Here is a 20,358-nt window from a genome sequence, read left to right as displayed (position 1 = left end):
CTGGGCAAAACACAGCTTTTCCTGAGATCAGTCCCAAACAGAGAGATGTTGCTGTGGTTTCCAGGCTACCAGTTTGGTGATCAGTCCAAATTCATATTAATGCATGCCCTACTTATCTCAAAGGCAGCTGGAATTGATCAAAATCCAAGTGGGATGAAATCAGCTGATATTTGAATCACCCTAAAGTCACGCCCTCCAGCATTTATTTTAACACACCTGCCAATTCATTTGCTGAGCACATTCATAGTTCTGTTGATTTCCTGACCTGTTCTGTAATGACTTGTTGAACTTTACATATCTAATCCGAATGTAAAAATGGCTAAAATACAATGACGTGCACATACGTTACAAACACACACTATGGATACGGGCTCTAAGCGTGACGGGTTGAAGACTCCACTGTTTCTCGCCGACGTCTCCTAATGGAAGCATGGGCAGAACTCCAAATCCTAAACTGCCTAAAGTTTTCATTGTCGTTTAGGTAATAGTTTACCCAGTGAAAGAGTGCAGGGTTCCAACAGCGGTCTTGATTTCATTTCAATACTCTTCATAACAATATCTAAAATGGAAAGAGATGGACAAGGAGTTTAACAAGGAAAGACAATTTTGTGATGGAAGGACTGGCAAAAGGAAAAGGTCCTAAATTCCCAGCAGTTTCAGCTTTGCCCATGACATAAAATTCTGACATTTTCTGCAGTTCAATTCAGATATGTTTAAATCAAAGTGCTACTGTTATTGGAAAACATCTATTTAGGTTTTCCCTGATGGGATAACAGGAAGAACAGGCTGGCTGAAAGATCTAAAGCAAATGTAATAAATGCCATTAAATACTTTCAACAAGTTATAAAATTCATGGGTAAAATATGTTCCCAGATTTATTCTGAGGTTTTATCAAACCAGTGTGGACTGGTTGAGTCTCCAAAAAGAGCCAGAAAAACCACCAAACAAAATGTTTTCACCAATTCTGAACATTTTTATTTTTGTTAAAAACCACAGATCTGTTATATTAGAAGGTTCAGTTTGTGTCAAGCTAGAGAAAGTTTAGAACAGAGTGACCAATTCTCTCAAAAGTAACACCACACAGAGACAGACAATTACAAACTTAACCAAATACCATATCCCCCCAGAGTATCCAACCTTTGTTTTAGAGGAAATCAAATTATATGAGCGGTATGTTGAAGGCTGAAGAAAACATAGTGTTCATTGTGTAGTAGATCAAGTCACTTTTCGTTGCATCAGATATGGTAACAGTCTTTCAGCTTGAAGACACACAAGGACATGAAGCCCATCTGGATACTGCTTTATGACTGGATGGTCAACAAAGTGTCTTTTCCTGGCTGCTCTCCACTGAGTGGTTGTATGAAGAAGGAAGGAGTTCAGGGCTACCAGAAGTTGGCTCTGGAAAAGGAGAAAGGTTCAGTAAATGAATAACGATCCACATTAGATGGCAGATGAGGAGGAAAAGTAGAGCTGGATGACAGTGAGGATGAGAAGTGAAATGTGTTGGATTCAATTACGAATTCAATAAATGGCTCCTTATCCCACATAGGCCAACATTTTAATGCTATGATTTAAGATGACGCTGACAATTAAAAAGGAATTATGAAAGCGTTTGGCAGACTGACTGTCCCATCTCGAAGAATTATTATATGCTTCTGCAAACAATGAAACACAATCGTCTATGCCACAGGATAAAAAGTGTGAGGTTAAGCAACTCCGTGGGCATATCCACGACATGTCTGTCTTGTTAACACTTGGCACTACAATCAGCCTTGGGTGGTCTGATTACAGGTCGGCAGGTCTAGATGCAGGTGTGAATGCTCCCAAAACAGATGCTACATATTCCTCAACACCGTCCAGCGTCACAGCAGGAGACTTGAGCGTCGGAAAGGCATGTGCACATATTGTATGCACATAGGAGCAATATGTGCATCACTTAAACTGTAGGTCTGCCAGTGATGAGAAACACACGTTCAAGAAATTCCTACTGATACTGCACACATCCTGACACAGACACAGGTTTACATTGTCAAGGAAAAATCTGTCCATCATTTTATATGTCTGGTATTTGCTACTGAATGACATGACCAGTTCTCTTTAAAAAAAATATAATTTAAATGTGTGATTCTTTCATTTTTTTTTATACAGCAGTGCCTCTGTCAAACCTTACTATAAGTTGCTCTCAACAGCTGAGTGCACCACACAACCACACACTTCATTTTAACTGTCTAGTCACACCTGAGGAAGGTATTCAGGTAACATTTCTGATGTCTTGCATCTAGATTGCACGATAACCAAGGTAATTATGCTGTGCAGAAGCCGAGACGGAAAGATTTTAAGATCGAAGCTTTAATGTAATTAAAGAATTTCAGTGATGATGATGATGTCAGTTACAAACTGGAGCTGGAGTGATTTGAAATCTTGGTCTTTTACAGCCACAGAGCCTCGACAACAGATGCTGCAAAGTTGCATCATGTGAAATAAAGCCTCTGTATCTTTGAAGCTTGACTCAGAGTGGGGATGAAAAGCTGGTATATTGTAATTTTTCCCTCATCTGAAGTCCATTAACTTTATTGCAGAACAATATTTAATTGCTGGAGTGCCCCATTAAGTATCCGGCATGGACTCAAGTAAGACATTAATTGCAGTTAAAATGTCCTCTGCAATGCCAGGGCAATGCAACTATCCCTTTGTTTTTTGATGCTCTAATGTTTTGCTTACTTTTATAACTGTACAAGATTTTTTTTTCCATCTTAAATAAATCCCTTAATGGTGTTCTTAAGCCCTTGGTGTTGGCTTATAAAAAATATCATGCATAATTCCCAGGAACTGTTTTTTCATTATTGATTGCATGTTGCCAGTTGGAATGTCAGAGTTAGTAATAGCAGAGGTAGCATTGGCATCCTCAATTTGTAAACTTCATTTTAAAGCCACCAAATGGTTTTCTGCGCTTAAAACTGTCACTGAAAACCTCACTGCAAATGTGTAATATTTTCTTTTGGCATTGGCACCAACTGAGAGACAAAAAGCAACTTGAGCTGGAGAATAAAACGCAGTCCTGTGAGGCAGTGACAGATTTCTAATGATGTGATGACAGAAGGAGTTTGGAATTTGTAAATTATCCATTTGAGAAGGTGGGATATATGAAACAATAAGAGGGCGTAGAGAAAAAGGGCAGAACTATATTACCAGAGTAAATGATGCAGATTGCAGGGTAGAGTACAGGGTTGTTGGCAGGCTTTAATATGTACGTGGAGGGTTTGAAAATGAATTACTTTCCATCATAAATTTGCTCCAAAAGAAGTTGTCTAAGCTGTCCTACCTGACAGGGATTTAGTAGTTGATCATCCTCTTGATTGCATCAAAGCACTTCCACTTGTCTGGGATGTAGAAGGGCTCAAAGATATGAGGGAAGGGGGTGTCATAACCACACACCCTGCTGATGGGAGCCTCCAGGTTAAGGAAGCACTCCTCCTGCAAGTAAACAAAACACAACAAACAAAAACGAACAGATCAGGACAAAAAGTACGCTGTCCAACATCGTTCTTTCGGGCAGCAAAGATAAGGCAGATAAGTTCACACTGTGATCCCTCAGTGCTGTATGATAAAGATCAGCTTCAACTCAAAATCCTGGTAAATCAGTCACTGTCTTGTCTAAATCAGACAGATGTAGTAGCCTTGTGCACACATGTAATGTCACTGCTGGTATTTAGTTTTTTATGATCTGCCTACATTAAAAAGGTTAGGATTAGTAACTGCAACAACTTGTAGATGTCATTAATAGTGTAAATTAGTATGTTGATGCGTCACAGTGTCTAAATCCTGGTACTTGAGAGTCGTGAATAATTTTATCCTGTACAATAATACAACCACTATTTAAAAACTGTCCAAATCAAAAAGACGTTCCTGCTGAGTATTTTGAAGATTGCAGTCTATTTAGTCTGATTGTTGGTTGTATTTTTACAGGCCATAAAAGAGCTTAATCTGGCTGGAGTGCAAAACAAGGCACGACTCGTGTCTCTATATTAGCTTTTGACCTCTTCCCATGGAGACAAAGCCGAATGAAGTTGGTCAAAACACTCCAAATGGGACAAACCACCCGATGAGTTAAATTAACACACATGCACACAGATATGCGGAAAATGGACCAGAAAGGCCCCTTTTCACGTAAAAGCTCATCTGTGAGCAAGTCGAGCAACCGAAGCAAAAAAAAAAAAAACCCCACTGGTTGACTGCCATGGAGCTGCTCGCCGTCTCTGACACAGAGCGTACTTTGACCCGTTTCTGTGACACTGACAGCATCACAAACTCAGCCATCCGTGTAATTCCACATTATGAACCCATCGACTGGCTGCCATGGAGCAATTTGCAAATTTGGCAGGGCAGGTCTTGTATGTTTCACACTATGTTTTTCATTTCTTATAAAACATTTGGCCGAGCACAGGAGAATGTCAGACTTGATTGGGAGGTCTTTTGTGCTTGAGCGCTTTTATGGCTTGTAAAAATACAACACAACAAGAGAAATTGAAAGAGGCAGAGAGAAAAATGCAGCAGGAACTTGCAGCTCTCTCTCTCTCTCTGCGTCTGTGGAGCCCTCACGGTGCAGAGGGAGCTTTCCAGTCCAGATATCAGATTGCCAAATAGGAAGGCAAATCCAGAATTATCAAGATGGGACGTAAGAAGCAACCCTTGTAACAGTAAAAATATCACACCAATAAATCCATGCTTTTGATTGTGGGGGAACACTGAAGTATCTACGAACACTTGTACTACACAGTAATGCACACACAGAAAAAGCACTTACATTTATACATCAAATTCCTTCTCTTGCTTCTTGTCATTAACCTCTCATGAGTCACCCTGCACTCAGGCACACGTAAATACGTTCAAACATCTGTAATTTAGCGGCAGTTTCATTGCTGGATACGTGTGTTTCAATGACAAATGTTTCCCCCAGTTATACTTTTCCTCATCTAACTACACAGGTGAAGGGGTTGTGGGTGAAGGCCAGCTGCTGATCTGTACAGCATAGCGATCCAGTGCAATTCCTGAATGATTGAATCCAAATGCCCTTTCAAAGAAAACCCTGCCAGCACATTAACTCAGGAATATGTCACATTCCAAACGTCTAGGTTTTTTTTGTTTTGAGGTTTTTTTTCGCACTCCAGACGAGAAGGCAGCAAAGGCAGGATCCGCAACACTGAAAGAGCAAAATACATGGAAAACAACTTGAAGCTATTTTCTAAGTACTAGGAAGCAATACCAGATTATTGGCTTATTTACAAAACGAAGAAGAACAACAAAACTCTTCCTTAACATCATTTTCCAACACCACTGATGGAGACATATTTTTTGTAGTGTTTTTGTACTACCTGCGGGAACTGAATTTGGTTGAGTGTTTGGTTGGTTGATTTTACATCTTAAAATGTAATGTGTTGAAATGATGCAGTAGTTGAATTATCCAGCCTGATATGACTACAAGGGCCAGCCATCTGGTGTGCTAAAACCATTCATTATGATTCGTGAACCAGTAGAGAAAGTGTTGGCCTGGCAGCTGGACCTGGCGCCATACAACAGGCCGTCTGCTTTGCCCAGCTAATGAACAGTCATTAGCTTTAATGAATGTACACTGAATGAAGACAACTAGCTCAACAATCCCTCCTTTTCCTCTTCACTACTCTGTTTCCTCCTTCCATGTGGACCTCAGTGTAACCTGAGAGTGATTCTCTTCAACAGGCTGTGGCAGATCCTGACAACAACCCCTGTACTATGGAGAAGTGAGAGGATAATCTTGGTATTTTCCATTACTTTTCCCTTTAAGTTTTCCTAAGCACATTACTTTCATGTTCTGACAACTGTCCATAGCCTTAGGGTCTATCAAGGCTATTCAATCTCAGTAGAGAAAACCTCGCTCTGTGAAGTTCTCACTGAGCAGCAGTGGTGCTACATCTGCTCAGCCGGCAGCAGACTGCTATATTTGGATTGGGATATCTTCAGAACTGGATATACATTGCAATATTGATTATTCAGACCGTTTGAACGTCATTCATGTGTTCAAATGCCATAGCCAAAACATGGCTTACAAAGGTAAGTGGTGTTTTCTTGGGCAAAGTTCGCAAATGTCAGCAGTGAACATGAGTGTACTTGAATAAAGTGAGCTTGGAACCAAGCTCTTGGTTTCATCATGCCTTAAAACCTTCATGCAAATTTACCTCTGTGTAGACTTGACCTGAAAAGCTCAGGATTCATGAGGCAACACGATGTTTAGTAAATGAACCTTTGTTCAATGTATTTATAAAACAGTGATTTTCTGCAGAAGAGAGACTGAAGATGGAAAAGAAACCTACTAATATGATCAGTCTCCACAAGGTGCTTCCTTTTCATCTCAGTGTATTAGTGACAGTGTGATTATCCATGTCCAGCGAGATCGCATCCCTGAGATCTATTCTCTGCCCCACTTCAGACAACCAGACAGACAGACAGTACCAGGGAGTTTGCTCCTTTGTCTGGGTCAGATCTGTAATCTCCTCTAAATACATTTTCTGGAAGTTGGAGAAAAGTGCAGTAGTCTGACTGCCTGCCACCACAGCCGGACAAGAGATGGCCACACAACTCAGATTTCATTCAAATCGGTGTTTATCTTTTGGGCAGTGCATCATTATATGGAATATACTTGAATGTCAGAATAAAAATACGTCAACATGGCAGTACCAAAGAGCGTGTGTCCTGCAGTGGAGCACGATTTAAAAATACTTCACAGTGATGATATTGTGTCTCCTGTCAGACAGAAATCAGAGATTGTCAGAAACACCCGCAGATTGTGGGTTGCAGTGCCAATATCACATGCTATATCAGTGAAGACAATGGCAGGCCAAACCCTTTTCAGCTGGAAACAGGCTGAAAGTGGTTTTGAGTTCTCAACGTGTTTCTCAGTGATGTTCAGGTTAAAGAAGAATCACTCATCATCACTATAGCCTGTGATGTAAAGTACAGCCTGTGCATGCAGGTTATGGATTTAATGTCTATATTATGTGTTCAAATGATTTAAATGGCTTGTCTTTGAAGTTACGTGACTGAAAATAAAGAGCTGAGTACGACTGCATAGATGCAACACTGACAAGTCTGCACTATCCTAAATCCTACTGCAATGAAATAAAATGAAATACACACAGGATGCCATAGCCCGGGGGTAGTTTCATGCAGGTGATAACAGGATAGTCGCCTGCCCTTCATGTCCCAGAGATATATTATCTTACAGCAACCAACAAATCTGTCAGTATGTAGTTAACGAAAAGCTACAAGTTTTATTACTCATAAAATTACAGTAGTCTATATCACTTTAAAATTCAATGACTCCCACATTTGCAACCAGTTTAAATCAAGATTGATAAATAAGTGATGACTGATCAAGTGTGACAAATTAACAGTTGTAGCGTGAAGACTTTTTTCTGTTCATCCTGATTTACAAATATGTTGACAAGCTTAAAACATGGATTCGCTATCAGTGGATCTGGATTCGCTATCAGTGGATCTAAGTGGTGCTTTCACATCTAGGTTGTTGTTCCTAAAATAGGGGGCATTTTCTATCAGGTTGGCTCGTTTACCGCTCTCCATGGACCAAAATGACAACCCTATAATTAGATAAGCAAGTACTTTACGTCTTTGGAAGGATGTGCTCCTCACAGTACAATCCATCGTTGTGAACATATTGTATTTAACGGTCTCAGAACTGGAATTAAATATAGGTGTGAAAGCAGCTTAAATACAACAGCTCCTATATTACTCGTGTTTGCTTAGCTACTCCATATCGTAACACAAGTACTGTTGAAATTAAAACTGTGGAAATGTCCACCCAATTAGCTAATAATTACTGTATTATTCCTAATTATTTTAAGTGTTTCAAATAAAAAAAAAACATCTTACTGAAGTATCATCACACTGCTATGTGCATTGTGTCCTGAGAATCTCTTGTGAATGTGAGGACCATTTGAAATGTGGCTATGGCAGATAATGGCTCTGATGATGAAAACTACTATGGAGAGGTAATTACATGCATACGTACAAATACTGTGGCAGGACCAAAGCCAATTCAAATTGATATATAAAAATGAATTCAGTCCATTTCTCCACTATTCAATAGGCTTTTGTGTTTAGCACTGGGTTGTCAGGGAGATGTTTTGATTCACATTCAAATGCATCCCAAGGCTATTTGTGCAGAACCGTGTCTATATGTCAAAAGACTTGGAACGAAAATGTACTTTGAACTCAACAGATAAAGGGCCGTGAATTTGTGTTGTGTGTTTGGATCTGATTCTCAAATCTGCACAACGAGGCCTCTTGTAAAAACATTAGGTTCTGAAAGCAATTTAGTGCACCCCCTGACGCAGAGGGATATGTTGGGGCTACAATGACTTTTACAGTAGGGTGCAACGCCCCAGGCTGTGTCCTGCCTATCATTCAGACAAGCATGATCAGCAATCTGATTAAAATTTAAAAGGCATACATATCAGAGGATGTGGAGGGCGTACATCCTTAGCTAACACAAACTGGGCCTGAGTGCAGACTGAAGTCTTTGAACCATGCCCTAGTTCAGTACCACAACTCAACGGGGAGCACAGGGCTGGATGTCAGATTGTGTTAGTTCAAATAACACAAGTATAATGAAAGCACCACCACTGGGACTAGCAGGCAATTCAAGGTCTGCACAAATTACTGGAATCTGAATCTACTTTAGTCATGTCTGTAGTGGTTTAAAGAGTTAAGACATAGAAGGTGATTCACCATTTCTGTCTGTGCATCCCTGAGGCCCACAAAAGCACAGTCTATTTCTACCCTACTCTATCCTATCCAGTCATAAGTCACACACTCAGAAAAAGGGGCCAGCCAATGACACAATATTAAATAAGGAAGGTTGCAGCCAAAGCCTGATAAAAACATTTGCCAAGCAGCCCTACCAAACCTTCCTCTGTTTTTAATACAAAAGAGAAAAACAAACCCATAAATGGTTCTTTCATTTAGGCCCAAGAAGACTAGAGGTAGATAGGTTGTAGCTGAAGACATGCTCAAATTAAACAGTGCTTCCGGACAACAGAGTGCAGATTATACATGCTTCACTGACAACCAGATTTTCTTCTTGTCCTCTGATTTAGTCCACATGGGTACGAATACCCACCAATAAACAAGGAGTTAGGTTAGGGTACAACATAGGGCCTGAAACTTCAACACTACTGTTAATCAGACTGTCAGACTGCAATATCCTGAAACCCAGGATGTTATTGTTGATGGGGACCTGTGACTCACAATCCCCTCGAAAGCTGTATTTTTAGAAGGTTATCAACCCATTATCAAAGCTGAGTGGGACTGCGCAATAACATTAAAAATCCCATGTTATTTTTTGCCTCAAACCAATCTACTATTCAACATTTCTTCTGCAATTGAGTTAGCAATGTAAATTGCAGCAAACCAGGCACCAATGACTTCAGCACAAGCTGCACCAAAGAGAAGAGGAACAATATGAAATAAAGATTCAAAGAAAATCAGAGCGACCTCACGGCTAAACGGTTAGCGTGCATACCACATGGACACTCTGTTGTTTCACTCACAGTGCATGTCATTCTCTCCCTAAGTTTGCCTCCTATGACGCAAGTGTGGATTACCAAATTAAAGCAAAAATGCCACTAACAGTCATCTTTGGGGGGGAGTCTTGATTAGCTTTCCAAAATGTGGTAACTCTGTTGCTCAGATTGCAGCGCTCACAACCAAAAAATTGCCAAAACTGCCACTAATGCTCTAAAACCACTCACAGAGCAATGCCTAGTCATCAATATGCTTGGTATATATCGGTGTATGTACTTTCTGCCAAAATGAGGCTGAATACACAACTTCAGTTCAGCGCCTGAACCATTCAGGAAAGATACAAGCAAGTTCTTGGTGTCAGGTCCAGTTGGAAAAGGTGCTCTGAGCCCTTGTAGGTCAGACTGAACCTTGTTAAAACACAACTAGCTACACTTCTAAAGGTTTCTTTCCAGCAGCCAGAATCATCCAAATCGCCTGAGGCCATGTGAACTCTGCACGTCAATGCAATGCAGTGAAAACACCAACAACTTACATCACCCGTACACAATATGAAAACGTGGAAGCATGGAAATGAGGGGGATGATTCACTACCCACTTAAGCCCTAACAGACAGGGAGAAAGCAACATCTGACAGACCGCTAATGAGGAGAGGATCAATTCATTGATTTGACAGCTCCAACTCATGCACATCATCAAGGAAATTGCCGCAGGTAACACGTGAAGTGTCCTGCATACAATTAGTCTGCCGAATTTTGAGGAACCAGGTATAAAGGGGTGAGCAGACATTGTTCAATAAATTTATTCCCTGAGGAGGGTGGTACTCTTTGCTTTAGTGAGAAGTTCGCAGGGTAAAAACACCCCACTACTGAAGATAATTACCTCACCACACAGAAGTAGATGCAATTAGGATGATGTGATGGAGGAGAACTTTCCATTTTGTCATTCATCGCACTTAGCTCTGACTTGGATATTGGCGGTCTCTGGCATGTCGGGCTTTTGTATTACCGGACCCACTGCTCTTCTATATTTACCTGCTCTGTAATTCCTTGACCCTTAGGTTTATTTATGTTTACAATCAACTGGCAAAGTTACTATCACTCAATAAAAGCTACGGCACATGCAAGTAATTAGTTTACTATAAACTATAAATACTATACTTACTATAAATAGTTTACTATAGCCAGACCTATCTACACGGATCTGTGTCTGCACTGGAGAATCCTGGATGCTGTGGAGGTGCTCCATTAAACGAGAAAGGGGAGTGTTTGTGTCATAAAAATGGCTAATACACCACATAAGCAAATGTCATAAACTAGTAAAAGACACACAGCATGTTGACTGTGTGATAACTTCTGCTGATAAGAAAGACAAACATAATTTGATGATCAGCGACGTAGAGATGAAGTCTGCCTATACTTCAGCTCTGGGGGAGCTTACTGGATTTATTAAATCCACATATTATTTGGTATCTGGATGCGGCTGTTGCAGAAATTCGTTAAGTCAACGCATCTCATGCATTTTACCGCATGAGTAATAAATGTGGCAAATCAACTTCTGCTGAGGATCGGTGTCAGATAATGTGTGCAGGAATGTCCCTGTTAGACAGCAAATCTTGTAGACATATTCAATGTGGATCGTTTACGTTATTGCAATATCCAAATGCCCATGGGAAGCTGTCGTTCCCAGAGTATGCTAGCAAGATTGCACGAAACTGACAGCCAATGGCAGGCTTTACTCCAGCTGTGTGCAGTATATCTGGTGAGTCAGACTAGCAATGCATCGCCTTTAGCCAGTATTTCGAAAAAATATGCAGTATAAAATCTGATTAAGGACCTGAATGATTTATGATACTGAAGTACTGTTCCAAATGAGCACAAATACTGTATGATCTCTGTATAGACAATGCATAGAGATAATGCCAATGTACGTTATATGTGAACTCTTCTGAGAAATTCATTGCGAATCTCCACTACTACTATACAAATGCACAAATGGCTATTAAGTAACAGTTCCCGTTTCAAGTGTAGCATGGATGAATAGATCATCATCCTATTGTGGTGTGTATATATATATATAAAATATATATAATATATATATAAAACTCATTTTGTGTCACATGTATAAGAAGAATAAAATTCTAAAATAACAAATATACTTTCATGCTTTCTAAGTAAATCTATGGACATGAATTTGCAGTGGTTAGTTCAAGGTCATTTAGGTTTATTATTATGGAAGAAGTTGCAGTCACATTGCAGTGAGTTAAATAATGTCACCATAATTGACACAAAGAAGGAAAATTATTCGTTGTGTGGCAACGGAGCACTAAATATTTTTAAAGCAGGTTATTGGATTCCCTCAGTGAACTGTCACAGCAACAGCTGTTGGTGAGCAGCCAGCTGGCACACGCCTTCCCTTTCATCTTACACATCATCTTCGTCTCCCATCTCCGCTGTTCCTCCCTTCAACTCTCCCATGCCCCCTGGAAGGCACGCCCTCACTGCTCTGGTCTGGTTGCAAAGTGTGCAACTTTATGACAAAACCATTACGTTTTTGCACCATTTAACCCACCCTCAAACCCCTAGGGGTGAAAGATCCCCGAAAACCTCATCAAATGTAGTTTGTTCCCACTCAGTGAAATACAGTACATACATTACCCAGCAGATACATGGACATACACGCAGATTCACAGACTCTCACCTGTACTGTAGCACTGATTTCAGCTGCAAAGCCTCCGGTTACTGGAGCCTCGTGACTGATGAGCAAACGTCCTGTTTTCACCACCGACTGAAAAACAAACAGATTTAAAAATTGGTTACAGGTCTCCAAACTCAAAAACCTTACGATAATCTTGACCAGATGACGCAGTGAGAGATGTTGAAATACGAGTTTTCAACATTTTAAAAACAAATTTCGGCAAAAATAATAACAATAATTACTATTATTATCACAGATTTAATTTGACTAAGGCAGTGTGACAATTACATTTAACGGTTACAAGTTACAACATCTGGTAATACAAGTCGTCACTGCTCGGTCTGACATTTGTGCTTACACAGAAATATCTGTGCCAGTTCGTGCGTAATTATGGATATAGAGGTGAGAGCTTAACGACTGAACGTGCCACTCTCGAGGCAGTATGTGGGACAGCAGATGGGTGTTACCAACTGAGATTGCCTTCTGTGGTATGCTATATCTTCCCTCAGGCTGCATGTGTCTGGCTGTGTTCCGCTGTGTGTGTCTGTGAGCGCTTGCATAAAATGGATAGGACACAACAGTATGAGCTGGAGGGCTGATTTAGGCTGGTACACCGGGCCAACGGGACAATCATGGACATTAGAAGTCTCAGCATCCCAGGCATTGCATTTGGGTTTTCTGTAACCTGACATTACTGCAGAAGGATGCCTCTGCTCCACCCGTTATCTACCACAGCATAAAACCAATACTATGCTATAATCTTATCCACTTGCCACTGGTCCAGACCAAAGCTATGTCTGTTCTTTGCAACTTCAGCAAACTGTTCCCTATTCACTTGTGCTCCCTTTTATTTCAGCAATTAATAGGACCAACCTCTCTGACATGATCAACAGAAATTATTCTACTATTGTATGTTTTAATATTCAAGATACACAACATTCAACAGGATTTAAAAGAAATTTGTTAATAGTACTGTATGCGAGTGGAATTTATGGAGAATTTTAATTTAAGAATGTGCATGGATTTTCCACAGTGTTGCACAATATGGTCTTCATTTAAGCACAGCTGGGTGGACATAACATACCTCTCCATCCCTCAAAGCCACTAACCAAACCCAACTGCCATCGTAACTAAATAACCTGCTGAAAATAAGCATCGCATGTCCATATGGCACAGTAAATTAAGCCTGACATCTACACAAACATGCATTCTGGGTCTTCTAGCTGATGCTAAACAGCCGAATGTTTACATTGCTGAGGTCCCTGGCTTGGCTGTGAAGCACTAAATATCTGTGGCTAACTGTGCCACTATCATTCACTAGGACTGGAGGATAACTGAGTCAGCGCTGCGTCACTAATGCCAACATGCCTCAAAACACACTGGAAACATTGTATTGTAAGCTGAGCTATATGGATGAAAGCCACGATTAAGAGTCAAAATTCAAGGCTTGCGTCAATTTTCTGAGGCTGCATATTTAACGATCCTTAACCAGCTGAGGCAAATGAGTTCAGGGTGCAAAATTAACGCATTATATGACACTATCTTCAGGAATTTGAAAGTTAATAACAACAGTGCAAGACAATAACAACAGTTGGCAATCTGCACAGTGGGGAGGAATCAAGCGAGGGGCTGAGAGTTGGGCGATGTCTTGATATGACATGTTGCTGTGAGGTTTGCCTCAGCGCGGTGACTCATACAGGTTTGGTGAATAAACAGAGCTGCTGCCCAATCATCTACCCCGCCCTGATGCTGAACCCATTGCTCATCTTACGCAAACGCATATACAATGGCAGTGTTAACATAGCTTCCAATTTACACTGCGACACCAGCATCGCCCTGATATCCCCGTTGGTCAACTCTCTCAGGGAGCATCCATCACAGCATACTCGCTGCTTCAGGAGTGCATTCCTGAAATGCTTGTGACACAATGGGAGTCTGCCACTGTTTTTACAATATCTTGGGACGAGAATGTGAGACACAGAGCGATGGAGGGAACTCACAAACCATTTAATGGACTCATCAGACCAAAGCAATCCAGGTAAACACAAGCGACTCCTATTAAGTATCCACCAACTAAGCATGTTCAACCCACTACAAAAATACATGGCAGTGTGGAACCAAAAAATATAGAAAAAAAAATAAATAAAAATGGCAGAATGTGGCATTGTCTAGGACTGGTAGTGTAGTTCATAAGATGAGCTGAAGTCACTGCATTTCAGTCACAGAGGAAGAAAGAAAAAAACAAATATTCAGCATTTTGTTGCTGGACTACTGCTATGTAAGATGTTATACATTTCATACCATACTTAGGGTATATATATCCCAAGAAATCTGGCAAAATTCCTTCTTATCTTAAAATAACGACTTATAAAATCTGGATATATCATGTTCACTCTGATGACTTACTGTGAAACAGATGCATGTGTTTGGTGTGTGTGTGTCATCTAACCTCAAAAACTTGTATGGGAACACATATCATAAATATCTGGTAATAAATTCAATTCAGGGTGGAAAAATGATCTCATCATTTGGCTACCAAAATTAATAAGATGTTAGAAGACTTTGATGTCAGTAGAGGAAAAGGCAAATCGCAATTGACTTGCAAATTTCAGTAGCATTCGTCCAGTGGAAAACATAAACATCTGTAGAAGATTTCACAGTAAACCATCACTCACCATATATATTTGACATTTCTCAGAGGTTTTTTGCACTGTGTATCTGGATCAAGCCCAATAAGTAGAACCGTCAATGCTAATGTAGAGAGGAGAGGGAAGTTCACACCATGTCTCCAGAAAACCTTACGTTCTCTGTTACAGAATTGTGCTGGTCATCCAACACCATTCAGTACATTCTCTCTGAAATACTTTTCACCTGAATACTGTCTGGAATAAACTTTTCTCCTCTTTTAAATAGTGTTCAGTATTTGTTGTTGTTTCGCTGTAGACTTTGTCTGAGCATACTTGAAGTATCCCTTTGGCATATAAAGTTGGTTGTACCAAACGATCCAATACAACCATCTCGCTAAACATGCACATTGCCCTGACTGACCTCATGTTTGATATTGGTAAATTTTAGGCAGCTGTGATGCAAGCCACCCGCCTTGAAACACAAGAGGAAGAAGTGGTTTTGACACAACAGGGACGTGGTTTAAGTTTATGACGGACCCGCAAGGCAGCCGCCTTGAAACACAAGAGGAGGAAGAGGTTTTGATGCAACAGGGACGGGCTTTAGATTTATGGGGACCTTAAATAAATAAATACAAAACATCTGCCTTGGCTTAAGCTGTACCAATCTGATCATTTTAAAATAGCCTGGATTGGACCAGGATACCAACTACCCAATATCAACCGGGACAACCCTAATGCATATTAAGAGGTATATTAAAAGTCATGGACTCACCAAGTGATTTCAGTGAGATAAGCACTGCCATAGCTTGAGCGACACTATCAGAATGGGTGAAATCAATTAATGTGAAAGATAAAAACACAAGAGTTTTACATTAATCTCAAAGACGCTTATGGCTACACATTTCTCTACCTGCTTCAAAGCACCACAGTCACCGTCTCTACAGAAGGGCAAAAGCGATGGCTTCTGTCATGAAATTACAACCTATCCATGGCCGGCCTTATACCCCAGCTGTCCAACTCATTTAACTCACCTCATCGCCTTGGGTTCAATTACACACAATTTCAAGAGGCATTTAAGAGACACACACAGACGCCGCTGTTTTTACATCTCTGACAGGAGACTGTGACAGCACTCCAACGTCTACATAGTAATTGTGGCTGTAGCATTTAACCCAGTTGCTTCCGGTTGCTGGAAGGGTTTTCAAGAGACAGAACCACCCGCGCTCATCATGTGGTTTGACCTTTTTCTCCAAAGCCACCCAGTCCTCTTATTTGCCCATGACAGTAACCTTTCATGTTGGAACTAAAACCGGGGGCAACGCTGCTACTTCTCAGACAGCACTGGAGCCAGAGGAAGTACATTGGACATTGTAAGAAGATGATCGGTTAGACGCATCCAAGGTCGGGAAGAAATGATATGCCTTTAGTGAGGAAAGGATGGTTAAACACGCCATGAATCTTTCAATACAACCTCAGGAAGACATGCTGGCAAGGAGATCTCTTTGTTATGGTTACATTATGGACACGTGCTTGATGGGTTTATTACTGAGTAGCCCTGCAAATCCAAAACAGTCGTCTTTCCAAAATAAGAGCAATGGCACTTGAATTTTGATAAAAATGGACACCAAAGCAAGCACACAAATGAGGTAAGTTAAAGATAAACACAGAGTTTTTTGGGGGGGTAAAGCTGATCAGGTGCTTTAAGTAGGCCGAGTTTGTGAGAGATGATTTTGCAATTTCCAAAACTACCCTAAATTTGATAGAAAAAGAACAGGATTATGATTGGAAATTAATGAAAAGAGTGGAACAGGGAAACTGGCAGATAATATTATACATAATGAGAGATTGCCTTGTGCCACCCAACAATAAATGGGAAGCTGAGTTCCAGTGTCACACTGAATTAATTCAATTTTTCAAATTCAGATCTTTCATTGACTCCACTTAGTCAAGCATTCGTTTGGACTCTTTTTTAACACTGGCTAGCTTCTGAAAAAATAAAGCAACCATCTCTAAGAAAGTTCAGCTATAAATCAGTCATTTGCCCTGAGAATTTTTGCAGACAATAATTACATGACAAAACAAGGATACACGCCCTGAGCCGTGCTTGATTTAAGTGCCAGCTAGGACACTGTGGCATCACCTCCGCAGTTTCATTTCAGAGGAGGGCGGAAACTTTTCAGCTACACATAGAATATGACTTTAAGCAGTATTTTCACAACAACATTTGCCAATTGGTTGAGAGATCCAGTTTTGTCTTTTAGTATTTGGGGATAGCTGTGCTCATTGTTGGAATTTATGATACCAGAACCTCGCTACTGCAAGATGCTAGTCTGGTACATCCTGCTCCCTGCCCCAGTGCTGACTCCAACTCAAATTGAGGGCTCCTGGTTGGTGGCGGCTGGTAGTAGCTGGGCTGGACGACAGTTTTCGTGGCTACGGGTTTACTATTCATTGTGCTGCAGGGCTGTTATTTGATGCCAAAGTCGTTCCGCTGGCTGCAGGAGAAATGTCATGTTTAGTGCCATTCCCATACACACCCAAACCTAATGAGCAGCGTGGAGCTCGTCTTCAGGATTTGCTCCATCCATACAACTTGGATCTGTCTCTTCCTCCTTCAGGCTCCTTCCTGGCTATGTTGTTCCTCCGTGCTGCGGTTCGTCTCCTCCCACTATCCATTTACCCCACTCTGTTTTCATGAAAACTGTGACTCTCAGTCAAAGCACTGACCCCGGTATGCAGACTATACGCTCAGAGGCTGGCAGCCAACGACCTGGCATGGCCTCAGAGGCTAAGGTCAGAAATGTCACTCTCCCATGACATATAAACCCATTCACACACACGCAACGCAACCACATATGCATCGGTACGTTGTTTGCGCACATGCAGACGCACACCGCTTAATCGGAATCGACTGATCTACGACTCTGACAAGAATATAGGGAAATGGGTCTTGAAAGGACAGAAACAGTATATGGTTATCACGCAGCACTAACTCATTCTAAAAGGACAGTGTGCAGACAGAAGTGAACAAGACCAGTCAATTCTTGGAGAAAAAGTAGGATGCGATTTGACTGGTGCACAATCTTATAATGTGCTTTAAAGGTTTTTGAAACACATGCGGAGATCTGTCCAGAAGACGCTGCCAACACTTATTTGTCAGATCTTTATTTTTACACCACTAAATAGGTTGAGAGCAATATAAAAATAGTAGCGGTGACAAAAAACAAAATCGGCTGGGCCTTTATACTGTATGCCTACACACACATACACAGAAGACTGTAAAAGTGACTCCCTGTCTTCCCATACAATGTGCCTCCTCTTCCCTCAGGCCGTCCATCAAAATGCGACAGGAGCAGAGAGTTTAGTTCTGTGCCGCCACTGAGGAGTCGTCTTTGCCACTGGATCCTCTGGCTGTGCACCGTTCTGCCGACCCTGTAATTGAGAAGCCACCACAGGGTCCTAACTCATGCGCCACCATGTGATCTCCGTGACAAATGAGAGTCGAGACGAGGCCTGAGTACTTGTTCGGGCCTTTAAAGTGGCGCTCTGCGATTAGCGGAGAGGGGTGACTGCTCGGCAAACCGGAGGCCCTGTTAAATCACAGCGCTGGGAGGAAACACAAACATTCACTCTTTCAGTGCCATGCAATCACTCCCTCTCTCGTGACAATGAGGGAGGAAAGTGAGAACCAGAGAGAGCGGGTGAGAAAGCACTAGAATGAAAGAGAAGACGAGAAAGTGTAGAACAGCCTCGGCGCTGGGCAGAGGGCCAAGCCATCCTCCGGAGGAGCCAGCACGCCAGAGGAGACCTCAGACAGAAATAACTCCAAACATCCCATAAAGACCCATTAAAACCAATTCGACTCAATTACTCCCTGTTGCACAAACACACGCACACACTCACACACACTACCTTTCTGCCCTAAAACCACACTGTACCCTGCAAATCAGTGCCTATACACATGCACGTGACAGAGCACACTCCTTGTGAGCGTCCCACACACTGCGCCATGTATGAGTAGACAGAAAGGTAGTAAAAATCAATCAACATTTTTAAAGGCTCCATAAAGTCATGTATACTATATTATAGGGGTGGTTTCTATGGACGCAACCTCCTCGCTATGTCATGTTAGTAGGACTTTCTCTCAGCAGGATAACCCGTATATTGTAAAATTATATAGTTGTTTTAAGTAACTAAAGACTGGGAGTTTTGACTTGGGTTGGAAACCATGGCAATGCATCGCACCAGGAGCTGGAAAGGCAACATTGTAATCTACAGGGAACTTTTTGATTTGAGCATGCAAGTTGTTTTTTTATTATGACTGAGAGGGATACTACAGACACTGGACAGAATAACTTGTAACATGCAGTCACACTGCAATCCAACGCCACAGCCTAAAAAGATCTCTGTTCACAGAGAAATGAGACTATTAGACTGAATGAAACTGAATAAATGAAAATTAATCCATGAACTGTATTATTAATTTCAATTTTCTAAGACAAATTGGTGCATTTCTTGGTTTTATCATCATTTTAAAATGGGTTTGAACTGCTGAATGAAAAAAATCTTATAAAGACATTACCTCGGGCCCTGTAAATTACTCAAAATTACTTTTTTGACCAAATGATGGTCTTTACACATACAGTATCATTTATATAAAAATTACTAACCACCACTAGAGTATTGTTAGGCCCCAACCATTTGGCCATAGTTGGCTTTTTTTTTCTGTTTAATATTCCATTTACTGTTGAAGAAGTAAAACCTAACATGACAAAGAGCCTATCTCATAATGTAGAATGTAATAAACTGATATGATTTACCAGGAGTTGCATTTGATGATTCCTACATTACATTTACTTTACATTGTAACTCAAACATAAAAAAACAAATCAGTGCTGGATAATGAAATGAACAGCTTCACTACATTGTGACTGTATAATATCCTAGGGTATAGGGTATATAATACTAATAATAATCAACAGGAAATACTGTGCAAACAGTGGCGCTTGGTGTCAGTAGCTGCACCATAAAAGAATTTCACCAAACATTCATTACACACAATTAAATGTCACCACGAGCTACAAAACAATAAGAGGAAAATATGAAAAAGAACCCCTGCTGCAGAACTTCAAACCTCCACACAGGAAACTGGTTTAATGTGTCCCAGTGCCTGAGACATTCCTACCTCGCAGAGGCCACTACATCTGGCTCCTATCAATACACTACAAAAGGAGTTTTTGTTTTTAAAAAAAATATTGTCCTTGATCCATTGTCTCATTTACAAAAACTGTCTGTTTTAGTTAGGTAGTATGTGACTTAACATAACCAATTTGCAGAATTTAAATGGTTCAATAGATTACACTCAATCCATGTTAGAGCTCTCCTGTCTTCAGATACTATATTTTTCCATTTAGCACTTTTAGAATCCACAAACAGAGTGCAGGTTTAAGTCGGACTGAAC

The 20,358-nt window shown here is 40.8% G+C and overlaps 1 protein-coding gene across 1 annotated transcript in view; it reads right to left on the bottom strand.

Annotated features, from left to right (window-relative positions):
- Positions 1–950: 950 nt before the first annotated feature.
- bckdhb (branched chain keto acid dehydrogenase E1 subunit beta) overlaps positions 951–20,358 on the bottom strand; it is a 49,502-nt gene continuing 30,094 nt past the window's right edge. The window contains exons 9-11 of the mRNA XM_047599288.1: positions 12,274–12,360; positions 3,323–3,474; positions 951–1,398 (exon numbers count right to left, since the gene is read on the bottom strand). Of these exons, the coding sequence (XP_047455244.1) occupies positions 3,334–3,474; positions 12,274–12,360 (228 nt within the window). The 3' untranslated portion in view covers positions 951–1,398; positions 3,323–3,333. The remainder of the gene's footprint in view (positions 1,399–3,322; positions 3,475–12,273; positions 12,361–20,358) is intronic.

Source organism: Mugil cephalus, chromosome 11 (assembly GCF_022458985.1).
Source record: "Mugil cephalus isolate CIBA_MC_2020 chromosome 11, CIBA_Mcephalus_1.1, whole genome shotgun sequence".
Classification (NCBI taxonomy): domain Eukaryota; kingdom Metazoa; phylum Chordata; class Actinopteri; order Mugiliformes; family Mugilidae; genus Mugil; species Mugil cephalus.
The sequence above is the reverse complement of the archived record's forward strand: the minus strand, read 5'-3'. Positions and strand labels throughout refer to the sequence as shown.